Below are 14,534 nucleotides of genomic sequence, written 5' to 3'. Positions count from 1 at the left end.
TGACAGGTGTAGCATTTCAAGAAGCTGATTAAACAGCAATGCCACAAATGTCTCAAGTTTTTAGGGAGCGTGCAATTGGCCTGCTGACTGCAGGAATGTCCACCAAAGCTGTTACCTGAGAATTTAATATTAATTTCTCTACCATAAACTGCCTCCAACGTCGTTTTAGAGAATTTGGCAATACGTCCAACCGGCCTCACAACTACTAACCACGTGTATCCACATCTGCGGGATCGTCAAGATGGGGAGCTGAGGAGTATTTTTGTCTGCAATAAAGCCCTTTTGAGGGGAAAAACTCATTCCGATTGGCTGGGCCTGGCTCCCCCAGTGGGTGGGCCTATGCCCTCCCAGGCCACCCCCTTGTCTGCGCCCCTGCCCAGTCATGGGAAATCCATAGATTAGGGCTTAATTTATAATTGACTGATTTCCTTACATGAACTGTAACTCAGCAAAATCTTTGAAATTGTTGTGTTTCTTTTTGTTCAGTATAGTTAGTTAAATAGTTCATCAAATAGCTACCTGGACTATCTGCATTGACCCCTTTTGCACAAACTTTGACTCATCACATATGCTGCTGCTACTGTTCACTATTGGTCACTTTATTCCTAGTAATGTGTACATATCTACCTCAATTACCTCATACCCCTGCACATCAATTTGGTACTGGTACCCGTGTGACTCAGTTGGTAGAGTATGGCGCTAGCAACGCCAGGGTTGTGGGTTCGAATCCCACGGGGGACCAGTATGAAAAAAAAGAATGTATCCACTCACTACTGTAAATTGTTCTGGATAAGTGCATCTGCTAAATCACTAAAATATACCCCTTTTATATAGCCAAGTTATCGTCACTCATTGTGTATCTTTTCTTATTAAGGGTTTTACTTTTCTATTATTTCTCTATTTCCATTCTCCCTGCATTGTTGGATGTAACATTTAATTTTTAGTCCACACATGTTGTTTACAGAGCATGCAACAAATAAAATGTGGTTTGATTGATTTGAATTATGGTGCAAAAGTCCTTTCATTCCATTTGGATCAGTTGTGGATTTACTCTCAACATATTATATTAAGGCACAGTAGTATTTCTGCTTCTGATAATGATGTGTTGTCTGCTGCCGATCATCATTCTCCCAAGTCGTCCTAGCATAGGCCTATGTGGGGCCCTACGCTCCCAGCAGGCACAGCTTTCAGGAAAGCTTAACAAGCGTTCTGCCTCCTTTCCGATCAGAGCGGCTATTCCTCGACCTAATGTTCAATATAGCCTAAATAAACTCAGCAAAAAAAGAAACGTCCTCTCACTGTCAACTGCGTTTATTTTCAGCAAACTTAACATGTGTAAATATTTGTGTGAACATAACAAGATTCAACAACTGAGATATAAACTGAACAAGTTCCACACATATGTGACTAACAGAAATGGTGTCCCTGAAAAAGGGGGGGGGGGGGGGGGGGGGGTTGTCAAAATCAAAAGTAACAGTCAGTATCTGGTGTGGCCACCAGCTGCATTAAGTACTGCAGTGCATATCCTCCTTATGGACTGCACCAGATTTGCCAGTTCTTGCTGTGAGATGTTACCCCACTCTTCCACCAAGGCACCTGCAAGTTCCCGGACATTTCTGGGGGAGAATAGCCCTAGCCCTCACCCTCCGATCCAACAGGTCCCAGATGTGCTCAATGGGATTGAGATCCGGGATCTTCGCTGGCCATGGCAGAACACTGACATTCCTGTCTTTCAGGAAATCACACACAGAACGAGCAGTATGGCTGGTGGCATTGTCATGCTGGAGGGTCATGTCAGGATGAGCCTGCAGGAAGGGTACCACATGAGGGAGGAGGACGTCTTCCCTGTAACGCACAGAGTTGAGAATGCCTGCAATGACAACAAGCTCAGTCCGATGATGCTGTGACACACCGCCCCAGACCATGACGGACCCTTCAGCTCCAAATCGGTCCCGCTCCAGAGAACAGGCCTCGGTGTAACGCTCATTCCTTCGACGATAAACGCGACTTGTCAGAGAAGAGCACTTTTTGCCAGTCCTGTCTGGTCCAGCAACGGTGGGTTTGTGCCCATAGGCGACATTGTTGCCGGTGATGTCTGGTGAGGACCTGCCTTACAACAGGACTACAAGCCCTCAGTCCAGCCTCTCTCAGCCTATTGCGGACAGTCTAAGCACTGATGGACGGATTGTGCGTTCCTGGTGTAACTCGGGCAGTTGTTGTTGCCATCCTGTACCTGTCCCACAGGTGTAATGTTTGGATGTACCAATCTTGTGCAGGTGTTGTTACACGTGGTCTGCCACTGCGAGGATGATCAGCTCTCCGTCCTGTCTCCCTATAGCGCTGTCTTAGGCATCTCACAGTACGGACATTGCAATTTATTGCCCTGGCCACATCTGCAGTCCTCATGCCTCCTTGCAGCATGCCTAAGGCACGTTCACGCAGATGAGCAGGGACCCTGGGCATCTTTCTTTTGGTGTTTTTCAGAGTCAGTAGAATGCCCTCTTAGAGTCCTAAATGTTCATAACTGTGGCGTTAATTGCCTACCATCTGTAAGCTGTTAGTGTCTTAATGACCGTTCCACAGGTGCATGTACATTCATTGTTTATGGTTCATTGAACAAGCATGGGAAACAGTGTTTAAACTGTTTACAATGAAGATCTGTGAAGTTATTTGGATTTTTATGAATTATCTTTGAAAGACAGGGTCCTGGAAAAGGGACGTTTCTTTTTTTTGCTGAGTTTGTCATTTAACTTTGAAAATGTATTACTTTTTTGTGGCATTAACACAACTAGTAAACATATTTTAATCTGATTAGGCTACTTCAAAAGTCTCATGTAGGCTACCTGCTCACGTTCATCCACTCCCCTCAAAAAGAACTCCAGCATCCAAACTGCGCAACGGCCATTCGATTAATCTGTTACAAAACACCAAACAGTTTAATGACATTCGGAGACTGTCAAACCAAGCCTTCAATACTGAGTGTGGATACATTTTCTGTTTGTCAAGATTGTCAATCCCACAATCGAGTACGTCATACTTGATTGTGATGTTGAAAACGCAAAACATAATGAGCGTTCAAAGTCGGTAATTGGTATGCAGTTATGCGTTGCTTATTGGTTGTGTGGTGCATTGGCACAGAAACCTGTTGGTGGAAATGTTGTATTCATTATATAAATATAGCTGATCGTTGTCTGCAGCTGGCCCTGATCGTAATGTAACGATACAGGCAGGAAGGGTGAGCTAGTCCGTGGTGATCGGCGAACCCTCAACCTTCTGTCCTGTTAGTCCTGTGTGGCATCAACTGTCTCATCCACAATTTTTTTTTTTGAAATGGTAGTCAATATTTACAATTTGAAACTCAGGATTCCTACAATTCTTATTTATGGTGGTATTACGTTAGAGTACATTTTATGAGGGGGGGTGAGCACATTTTTTTTTACAATACCGTTCACATACTGTATGGGCCACAACCCTCTTCACAAAGTCACTAAAGACTAAATTGTAGTAACCTGCTTGTGCTGTGTTGTGACAACAGCAGCTAAAACGTCTTCCATTATTCAACACTCCCATCTAACAACTCCCCCACAGAGTTACCCAACATCCCTCCTGTTCCGTCTGCACTGACACAAATGTAAGGCAAAATGCTTGGCTGGAGTGATGTCAGCGTGCAGCGTTCCTAAGAGCATCCGGGAATGTAGTAGACACAGTTGATCCCTGGCCTAGAATGCCCTTGGATAGGTCAGAGGTCACCGTGGCTTTGTCTCAACCAACCAGGAGATGGATTTACGCTCAGGCCACGTGGTTCATGGCCTGTGATCCTCTGTGGTCGTGATGTGTCGGCGGACAAAGGCTGTGTGGGGTGTCTGACCTTCGCCTCCACAGCCACCACTCGCCAACCAGACCAGCAGATAGCGGAGACTGTGAAAGAAAGGGAGGGTGAAAAAGATGGGGGTTGGATGTAGATATCTCAAGAGGACTGCCACACAACTGGGTCGTAGTCATTATGGCACAGCCAAAAACAAGTGTTTATTAATGGACAAGTTCAGGGGAGGTAGTCCCTCCCACTTTCAGTCTGGTGCCTAATAAATACAAATACAGAGGTAGGTAGTCTTTCCTCTCCCCCTTGAGCCTTGCTCAGTGACTAGTGTTTTGTAAAAAAAACAACCCCAGAGTACATCAAGTTTGATTGATTTGATTGCTGCCTACCTGTGCTAGCCTAGTTTCCCTGGCTGTGTGTTTCTGGGCCAGAAACACAGAGCCAGGGAAACTAGGCTAGCACAAAAACAGATGTGAAAACTCCCTGCAGCGAGGTGTGTAAGTGTACGTATGCGAGTCCCCTAGTCCAAGACGTCACTTGAGTTGTACTTCAAAGCTTTCCCAGGAACCCTGTGGCTTTTCATTCACAAAATGTTTTAAATGTAACAGACATTAATTTGTGTATCTGACTGTGCTATGAATTACCTTAAGCCTATCATAAATGATCCTATTAAGAATTATACTAGCATTGGCCGAGGCGCAGACAGAACTCCCACGTCGTGCAAGTCAGAGAAGAACGGGTGCTTTAAAAAAATGTTCCCACATTTACTTAAGAGTAGTTAAGAGAATTTGTTTGGCATTAACCTTGCGGTCATGAACAGCAAGACACATGCAGATGAAACAGTATGGTCTTTGTTTTTACAACTAAACATTTGCAAATGAAACATCTTGTGAAATGGCCCTACATTAACAAATGGCAACATGACATCAAGACCAATAAAGCACTACATAAAAAAGGAAGTAATCACAGAGAAATGTACAATCATAGCATGCCATTTGAAGAGGAAAACAAATCCCATTCCAGTTACATCTTAAAAAAAGGCAGACAAATATAGGATGCTTTTTCAAGGCAAATCATACGCAAAAAGTACAAGGATATAGTTAATGTACAAACTCCTTTAATTCCAGCTCCACGTGGGAAAAAATCCTGGAGAGTGCTTGTTGGGCATGCAGCCTTGACCTTGTTGAGGCATTTCCATTTGATAAAAACTGACTGCAGCAGTGGCTGTTGTTGCGGTCCATTAATGTCCCTGATTCATTGTGACGTAATGTTACAACAATATGTTGCGAAAATAAGACCAGACGTTATGCAATACTATATACTAAAATACTATCAGTGGATTTGTTTTCCACAGAGTGAATGTCGCAACGCCATCGTGTTTGTTTACTTTTCAGGGTCTGAGTGACTGAGAAAAGGCGTGTCTTTAGGAGTGTGTGTAGGCCTGCATGGTTTCAAAATCGGCTTATTCTAATCTTACAATAACAAATCAGTGTCCTCTGTCCTTGTACCTCCAGTCTGGCATCAGTCACTATCAAGAGATACTGAACGTTACGGATTATTCTCGTATCAAGTCTAGTGACAATCAAACAGTACACAAAAGAGTTTCCCCCAAAATAAAACACTGGAAATCATGTGTATTACAGAAAAGGTAAAAACATAATTACGCTAAGCATTGTGTTAATTACTCTAAACTGAATATTAACTTTATTAATCGTACATGTCCCTATTACAACACACACACAGGGCCAGGCCAATGACACATCTCGCTCAGTGTTTCTGTTAGCCGGTAATAGCTGGCTATTGGCCTATACATTTTTGTTGTTGTTGAAAAGCTGAAATAATATATCCCTGGTCAATTGTCCTGGAAAATAAGAAAAAATCATTGCGAAAATAATGCTTTTTAGCCTCTTCATTGATGGAAATACATTTGACTGGTCATATTTATCGTTCTCTAGGTTATTTTGCATAATTTAGTGGAATTATGTTGGCAAAATGTGTAGGCTACAGTATATTTGTTATGCATCTTATTTATCACACCCGTACAGCATATAGAGCCTTTGAGCTGCTGCCGCGTCACACACACCACTTGGCAATGAGCTGGAGTCGCTATGCATTTCATTTGAATACATATGAGGCACGTCTTACCTTTCCTCAAAGTAGCCTATTAGATCGCTTTCTAATGGACATTTTTCATCTCCGTCGCATGAAACCGCTCAAGTGTGTGGTGCCCTTTTGACAACGGTGTTTTCCCGCTAATTGCATTATGGAAGGAATGTTCATGAATAGCCTACTGCCTTGTGCGCATTGCTGAGCTTATCATGTGAAGAAATAATAGTTCCCCAGCATTATAAGCTAAACTTTCTGTTCTGTTGCGTCACTCAGTTTTTTTATTTTTTTTTTAAATTTTATCCCCCTTTTCTCCCCAATTTTCGTGGTATCCAATCGCTAGTAATTACTATCTTGTCTCATCGCTACAACTCCCGTACGGGCTCGGGAGAGACGAAGGTCGAAAGCCATGCGTCCTCCGAAGCACAACCCAACCAAGCCACACTGCTTCTTAACACAGCGCGCCTCCAACCCGGAAGCCAGCCGCACCAATGTGTCGGAGGATACACCGAGCACCCTCCCCACTCGGTTAGCGCGCACTGTGCCCGGCCCGCCACAGGAGTCGCTGGAGCGCGATGAGACAAGGATATCCCTACCGGCCAAACCCTCCCTAACCCGGACGACGCTAGGCCAATTGTGCGTCGCCCCACGGACCTCCCGGTCGCGGCCGGCTGCGACAGAGCCTGGGCGCGAACCCAGACTCTGGTGGCGCAGCTAGCACTGCGATGCAGTGCTCTAGACCACTGCGCCACCCGGGAGGCCGTCACTCATTGTTTTTAACGTTTTTTTTTATGTAGCCTAAGCTTACTGGTTGTATGATTTTGGGCTCCATCTCACAACTGTCCCAGATTCAGATTGGAATAGACTATTTCTCAACCACCTGACCAATAGAATAGGTTAACTATTCTACTATGGGGGATAGTAGATTGACAGGCTAGTGATGTTGCTGTTAGTTGTCTTGTTGGCTGAGGAAAAGCAAATGTGGACACATATCTTCATTGTTGTATCCTCGACTTGCATGTTCTGTTAATATGAATTACCGTGATGTGTGTCATTCTGAGCACTGTGGGTGGACACCCTAATCAGGTTATGCATCCAATGCATATGGGTCCGGCAGATCTCAAATGTCTGGTAAAAAAAAAGCTGCCGGTCACATGTCCAGCGCCACATTTTCCTATCAGAAACCCTGGTCTGGCTGAGCTAATGGCTGTCATCCAATTAGGATTTCATCCATGATACAGTGTGTCCTCTCCCCTCACTGGAACACCTCGTCCAGGGTAGAGGGGTGGACGTCAGTGGACTGCAGGCTCTGGAGCAGCCTGTGGACTGTAGCGCTCCTCCCCTGGCGCTGCCTCCACTGGATCAGCCCTGCTAGCACCTGCCCGTGCAAGCTCAGAGGGTGGTCGGCACGGCAACGGTAGAGCGCCCCCGTGGAGAGGCCCAGGTCGAGGAGAACCGACTCCCACTCCGAACCGAGACGGGATGCCAGCCGGGACAACTGTCTGTCGGACGGGACTGCTCGGAGCGTCACCTCTGGAATGTTCCACTCATCTTTGGAAGGGAAGGAGGGAAACACAGAGAAAAGAGATGGGAAGAAGAGCGAGGTGGAGGGAGAAATGGGTGGAGGGAGAGAGAGACAGTATCAATTTCCATTTAATAAAACCACGTCGCTGATTCATTGTGACGTAATGTTACAATAGGTTGTGAAAATAAGACTAGACGTTACGTAATTCCATGTCCATTTTTTGGACATGAAAGAAAAAAACAATACTATCAGCTAATTTGTTGACTGATAATGACCTCCATTTAGGAGAGAGGGAACGAGAGCGAGATAGGCCTAGAAAACAGAGCGAGATATTGTGGTGTTTTTCATCTGAAACGTGTTGCATAACAGAGGTGGGCAGATCAGGAACACTTAACCGCTGTTCCTGGAAACCACTTTTTATAATAGAGTCACACCAAAACCACATCAAATACCTGGTCATCTTCCTCTGGCTGAGAGGAGGTGGGGAGATGGAGAGCAGGCAGGTTTAAAAATACATGTGTTCTTAAAAAAATTGTCCTGTAGTTCTGTAGACCTGGGCTATACACTTCTCCCCACGTTCATTTCTCTCCCTCTTCTTCCAACACAAATCTTCTTCTCTCCACAATATTCATCTATCCGAAACCAGGTTTCCATCCAACCTTTTTCCATGCGAGTAAAGTACATGTCGGATAAATACATTAAAAAAGCCACGACAGGCCTGATGAAAACAGCAAACGTCTGTAAAAACGTTCCAAATGTCGACAAGACAAAATATGCTAGGTGGGATCATTTTGTGTCTAAAATGTATTATGTGAGAAATGGTGGTGGAAATGCCTTTGTACGCAAATATTGATATAATAACCAGTCATATCGAAGTAAACTTGGAGTGACGCAGTATGTTCTGTGGTCCTCCTACTACAGCTCAGGAAAGCCTACAGTTTATTAGGTTACAGATGAAATAGGTGACGATGAACTTCACAGGGTGGTGAAAGTGCACAGTGATGATCTTGATGCTCCTTTCCAATAAATATTGAGGGTCTTATTCTGGTGACATTGTGATCAATGCTTGGCTGCCATTTGACATATGAAAGTCCATAATAATGTTATCATGTAGGCTGACCCACCTACACTGTACCTGAGAGCTGTTGACTAGAGCACACTTACCAGTGGTCACATTTGCTTTGTGTGCCAAAACCATTTAACTTGTATTTTTTTATTTGGCATATGGGAATTTAACTGCAAACGTTTAAAAAAAATGTTTTATGTGCACTGTGCTACGTCATCACGCACAACCTTTTATCCGCAACAAGTCAATCTGATGGAAACAAGTCTCTGCTGGGAAAACCTGCATATTGGTTTTTATGCAAATTTTTGAATATCTGCATGAAAATCGGTCGTCAATTGGATGGAAAACTAGCTTGGAAACCACAGTAGAGTATCCAAAACCAATCTCTCTCTCTCTGGCTGATGGGAATGGGATATCGTAGATGTGGCTTGAGCGCTGCAGTCGACTCGCTTCAAAATACAGTCAGTTATTTGTCACCTATGGATGGTCTTATTGCCCAGCCGGTAAGGGGCTGAGGGTAATTGTCCTTGGAGAGGGTATGAAATGGTGCACACATGGAGGTGACTGGGTTTGCATGGTAAACAAACATGCTTTGGGGACAGCTGTATATCATGCATTGTATGTATAGAACAGGTCAAGGTCCAGCCACGTTACGTTCAGTTTGGCAGGTATGGTGGAACCAAGGACACAGATGGATGTGGGGCTGTTATGAGACGGTATAAGGAGGTGTATGGTCAGTGAGTTTGGGGGCAGTACGGTGAGTCAATAGCCCATCAGTTGTCTCTCCTCCGCACCCTATTCCTCTTTCCCCTGCTCTCCTCCCTGCTTAGGCCTATATCCCCAATTCCCTCCTACTCCCTCTAGTTTTAGGAATCTTTTGCTCTCCTCCCTCAGTCTACCTCCCGCTCCCTCCGCTCAGTGCTGATAGTGCCAGTTGCTCTCTTGACCCCTCAGACAAAAGGGATCACTGTGCAGGGCTGTGTCACTGCACTCCGAGCCCCCATACAAGAGGATTTCATAACCCTGCCCAACTCATCACAGATTACGTGCGCACACACACACACACAGGTAATGGGGATTTTCCAGGTGAATTAAAGTTACAGATAAAGTAAATCAATGTGGTTTAATACAAGTTGCAACAGGGAGACACCTCCAGCAGAGAAGCAGGCCCTTATATTCTTATCTCACAGCACCAATGTTCTGTAAACACCTGCCGAGAGGCTTGTAGGAAGTCACAACATCAGCTGCTACAGAATCAGTGTCCCAGAATACAATAACAATCAGTGTCCTCGGTCCTCGTACCTCCAGTCTGGCGTCAATCACTATCAGATATGAACAATCCATAACATTCAGTATCAAGTCTAGTGACCATCAACCAGAAGACAAATGAGTGTCCCAAATTTATAAAAACACTGAAAATCATGCATATTACACAAAAGGAAAACATTAATAAAATTAAACACAATGCTTATCTATCTTAAATTTCCCCAACACACACACAGGGCCAGGCCCATGACATGTCTGGCTGTCATCCGATTAATGGACAGTTAAGAACTCACTGAGGCGCGATAAGGGCAACACACAAACTGACCCCCGTCCCCCTATTGAAATGATATGGCCAAGCAGCTCAGAGGGACAATTAGGATTTCACCCATGATCATCCATCCATGCCGTCATCCGCTTTGGGAATCCAACATGCTGAGAAGAAACGACAGAGTTTGAGCTAATACTCCTAACTCCTATAAGCTGGAGGAGGGGGGTTCCAGTTCCTAAAGGTCACGGGAGGTCATGTGTCGAGTTCCCAAAAGAGTGGCTGACGGAACTGCCAAACATGACACTGCCAGTTAATGAGAGTAGGCGTTCTAATGCTCGTGCTAGGACACTGCATCTGATAGTGTACGGCTACTTTCTTTTTCAAAGATCTTTCATTGATCAACATTTATTACTATTGAAGAAGATATATCTTCAATATATATATATATCCTCGTGGGATAGCTAGCAGCTGACACACTAGGCTAAGCAACTCAAACCTGGGTAACAACGCCCGGGAACACCTTTAACACAGTGTCACAAGTGAGACAGTAGGACTCTGAAGTACATCATGTCCCCTAATGCATGCCAAGAACGGTTCGGCCCAACCAAGCCAGGCCTTCATCTGTTCGCTAACAAAGGGGACACACACACACAGAAACTCAGAGGGAGGGCAAAACGGGGAGAGATTCTGACAGGGCTGTGTGAGAGACGGCTGTTACAACTAAACAAAACCTTTTTCCCCCTGAAAACCCATTTGCTGAAAGGCGCGTAGGCTAACAGTTAAGATGCTGGGAGCTTTTGAGAAATAGGCCTTCACTGGAGAGAGAGAGAGAGAGAGAAAGAGAGTAGGTCGAGAGAAAGAGTAGATCGAGAGGGAGAGCAAGAGAGATTGTAACCAAATAAGGCGCTATGGGAGAAAAAAAACTGAACACTTTTCTAGGAATCGCCTCTTTGAGAAGAGCAGGCGGTCCAACCTTACCTTCTCTCACACACTGATGAGGAGGGGGGCAGGGCATGCTGACGTGTAACTGAAATAAACCAGAGTATTTGGAAGTGTATGAGGCCATTGGACAGTAGTCCCGGTAGGTAAGGTGTGTGTAGCGATGCCTAGTTCATTCTACATAGTAAAACCCAACATCACCACACTGTTTCCATATTTTAATAACCAACTAACTCAGATCCATTCATCTAAGTTCAAATATTTCCATTCATTTTGTTCAATTCCATTTTTATCTCAGTTATTAGCACCTACACTGCAACGTAATAACGAAGGGATGAACGATGACTAAAAGCCTGAACCCAAAACCTGAGTAGTCAAAGAAAACAATCCAAAAAGGTACAGGACTCTCACCAAACTACCTGGTTCATGGCTAGACAGACCGACAGAGACAAAGTGAATGGGAGTAATGTGTGTGTGTGTGTGTGTGTGTGTAACCCCTGTGTGGAGGCCTAAAATAATCATGATTTTCTCCTCTAGCGCAGAGGGCTGTTTCCAGGAAAGTTTCCCGTGTCCTCATGTGACTCTGATGCCTTGTCAGGACACAAATGTTTGGTGCTGCCTTTTAAAAATGGTTTTATCTTAGTTAAAATGACTTCATGGCTTCATGGCAGCCAGTGCAGCTGTGTGTTGCCAATTTGGGCACAGTTGGCCATTTAAACTAGTTCTGGCCGTACACGCAGCTTATTAAACTATTCAGCAGAATGTACTGTATGTTTGTAACAGCTGCATTTAAAATGTAGCCTCCACAATAATGGATAATATTTTTTTTTCAATTTAAAGTTAAGTTCTTGTTTTTCAATCAACCCACAAAACACATTCCACATTCACAGATGACAGACTTTAAAAAACAATAATAATATTTTTTTTTTAACTTGCAATAGCACTATCAAGGTTCTTATTAGCTATTTCCAGCCTTAGCTGAGACGACGAGCAAATAATTAGTTTTTAGAGCACCTTACACAACATGTATCTGCTCATTTCCCTAATCCCCCCCCCTTCACTCTGTCCAATTTGAAATATAGTTGAGTAGTGGAGACCAGACTCTATCAAACTTGGGCCGTCTCTTGTGGAGGTCATCAGTGTGCTTTTCAAGAGGGAGAAAGTCAACAAATCTGGCCAATCCACATTTTAAATATAGAAGTATTAGAAGCCCACAATAGAAGAATACATTTCTTAGCAAAGTATGTAATGGTCATAAAAACATTTTCTCTGTCAGGATCAAGAACAGAGTCCTGCTGGGCATTAAGAAGATTGATATGACACCGTGTATCAAACTGTACATCTAGTATTTTCTGTGCAGCAGTATGTATAGATTGCCAAAATCTGGCAATCTCTCTACAGCTCCAAAATACATGCATATAGGTTCCACTTTCAGAGGTACATCTTTTACAGTTAGGAGAAATGTCTGTTTTCATTTTATGGAGTCTCAAGGGAGTGTAATAAAATTTGTACAAAAATGTGTAATTAGATTCTTTCATTTTTACATTAGTAGAGGAGCAGTATACCCTGTCGCAAACCTCCACCCATAACTCATCACGGATAGTCAGACCAAGGTCCTTTTCAAAGGAGTAAAGGAGGAGCCCCCTTTCCTCAGAAAGAAGTCTATAGATAGATTTTGCCTTTAATGGATTGTGCTGTGACAAGAAGGGTTTCAACTTAATTCAACTGAGTTCTAAACCTCCTCTTGGAAGTAAATGAGGAAATTACTAATTTGAAGATATTTAAACAAAATTGGATCTTGGCACATTGAATTCACTGCAGAGCTCTTGAAAGGATTTCAGTGTAGTGGTTTTCTGATGAAATAGGTCTGAAAAGGTCCTGATTCCTAGAGGATGCCAAAGATTAAAGTTGGCATCACTCAGGGCTTTTGGCAAGTCTGGGTTGCCTACTATAGGCGAGTGAGAACATATTTGGGAGGAAATGCCCAGATATTTCTTAGTCCCTCCACCCTAGTAGGGTGCTGTAAATCACAAAAGGTTTTGGCTGTGTTGCCCACTTCACTGAAGTTATTAATGAATATAATTGAGCTTAGGGGGATTGAACCACAGGATTGGGCTTCTATTTGAATCCACGTTGAGTCTTGTCTGTTTGTGATCCATGTTAGCATGTTGCAGATTTGGGCAGACCAGTAGTACAATTGAAGGGAGGGAAGGGCAAGACCACCCTTAGATTCAGGTTTTTGATAGAGTGGAGAACTTGATCCTAGGTTTTTTATTGCCCCATATAAATTTGGTGATGCTTTGGTTAGTTGTTTTGGTTAGTTGTTTTGAAAAAGGAAACTGGGAGATAGCATGGGAGCATCTGAAATAAATAGTTCAGTCTAGGGAGGATGTTCATACGGATGACATTAATTCTTCCGACTAAGCTAATTGGGAGGGAGATCCAGGTTTGGAGATCGTTCTCGATTCAATCCAGGAGTGGAAGCTAATATTCCTTTAAAAGGCTATTCAGATCTGGTGTTACGAAGATCCCAAGGTATTGAAACCCCTGTGTCTTCGATTGGAATGGACAGAGAGTGTCTTCATAGAGCTGGTGAGTAAGATTGAGAGGGCAAACAGTGGATTTGTTAAAATGTATTTTATATCCTGAAAACTTGCCATACTGAGCAATTGTGTCTAAAATGGGAGGGATTTCTCAGGGTTGGATATGTAGAGCGAGACATCATCCGCGTAGAGCGAAATCTTGTGCTGCAGGCCGCCTGCAGAAACACCCATAATACTTGGATTGCTCCTTATCAACTCTGCCAGAGGCTCCGCCCCCAACAAGTAGAGCAGGGGGGACAGCGAGCACCCTTGTCTTGTGCCCCGTCCCAAAGGGAATCTGTCAGAGTTCAGTCCATTAGTAGTCACCATGGCATTTGGATGAGAGTATAGTGATTTGATCCATTTAATAAAGTTTGAGCCCATATTGAACTTTTCTAAGACTGAGAACAGAAAGCTCCACTCCATCCTGTCGAACACCTTCTCAGCATCCAGTGAACCCAGCAGGACAGGGGTCTCCTGTGCATTTACTTGATCTATAATATTTAAAAAAACGGCAAATGTTATCAGAAGAGTATCTATAAAAAATATATTCAGTTTGGTCCGCTTTTATTATTTTGGGAAGAAGTGTTTAGTCTAGTCTTTTGGCGAGCAATTTGGTAATTATTTTGTAGTCGAAATCCAACAAGCTTATGGGCTGGAAGGACGAGCAGGATAGAGGGTCCTTGTCTTTTTTGAGCAACACTAATGTGAGCATAGAGTCTGGGAGAGCTCTGTTTTTGCAAAAATCATCCAGCATTGGCATGAAAATAGGGCTAAGCTGGGGCCAAAAAGCTTTGTAGAACTCTCTGGGGAATCCATCTGGGCCTGGGGACTTATTAGATGGCATGGAGGTAATTGCCTCCCCCTTCACTCCTGAGGAGGTCCTGGAGTTGAGATCATCTTGGTCGGTCTCTGATAGTTTAGGTAGTGAGATTCCCTCTAGGAAGGAATGGAGTTCTGCCTTC

The 14,534-nt window shown here is 43.8% G+C and overlaps 1 protein-coding gene and 1 non-coding gene across 3 annotated transcripts in view; one reads left to right on the top strand and one right to left on the bottom strand.

Annotated features, from left to right (window-relative positions):
- The first annotated feature begins 665 nt into the window (after positions 1-665).
- trnaa-agc (transfer RNA alanine (anticodon AGC)) lies at positions 666-742 on the top strand. The gene has a single exon. It is a non-coding gene; the product is annotated as a tRNA-Ala (tRNA).
- A 2,170-nt stretch (positions 743-2,912) lies between these two features.
- The window catches only part of LOC139565971 (death domain-containing protein CRADD-like), a 35,370-nt gene continuing 23,748 nt past the window's right edge, over positions 2,913-14,534 (bottom strand). The window contains exon 2 of one of the 2 annotated variants that reach the window (XM_071386710.1): positions 2,913-3,918. In XM_071386710.1, coding sequence (XP_071242811.1) covers positions 3,740-3,918 — 179 coding nt within the window. In that variant the 3' untranslated portion in view covers positions 2,913-3,739. Of the gene's footprint in view, positions 3,919-4,633; positions 7,475-14,534 lie in introns of those variants that run through there. The other variant, XM_071386709.1, reaches the window with a different exon arrangement.

The sequence above is a fragment of the Salvelinus alpinus genome, chromosome 37 (assembly GCF_045679555.1).
Source record: "Salvelinus alpinus chromosome 37, SLU_Salpinus.1, whole genome shotgun sequence".
Classification (NCBI taxonomy): Eukaryota; Metazoa; Chordata; class Actinopteri; order Salmoniformes; family Salmonidae; genus Salvelinus; species Salvelinus alpinus.
Note: the sequence above shows the minus strand (reverse complement) of the source record. Positions and strands in the feature narration are given on the sequence as shown.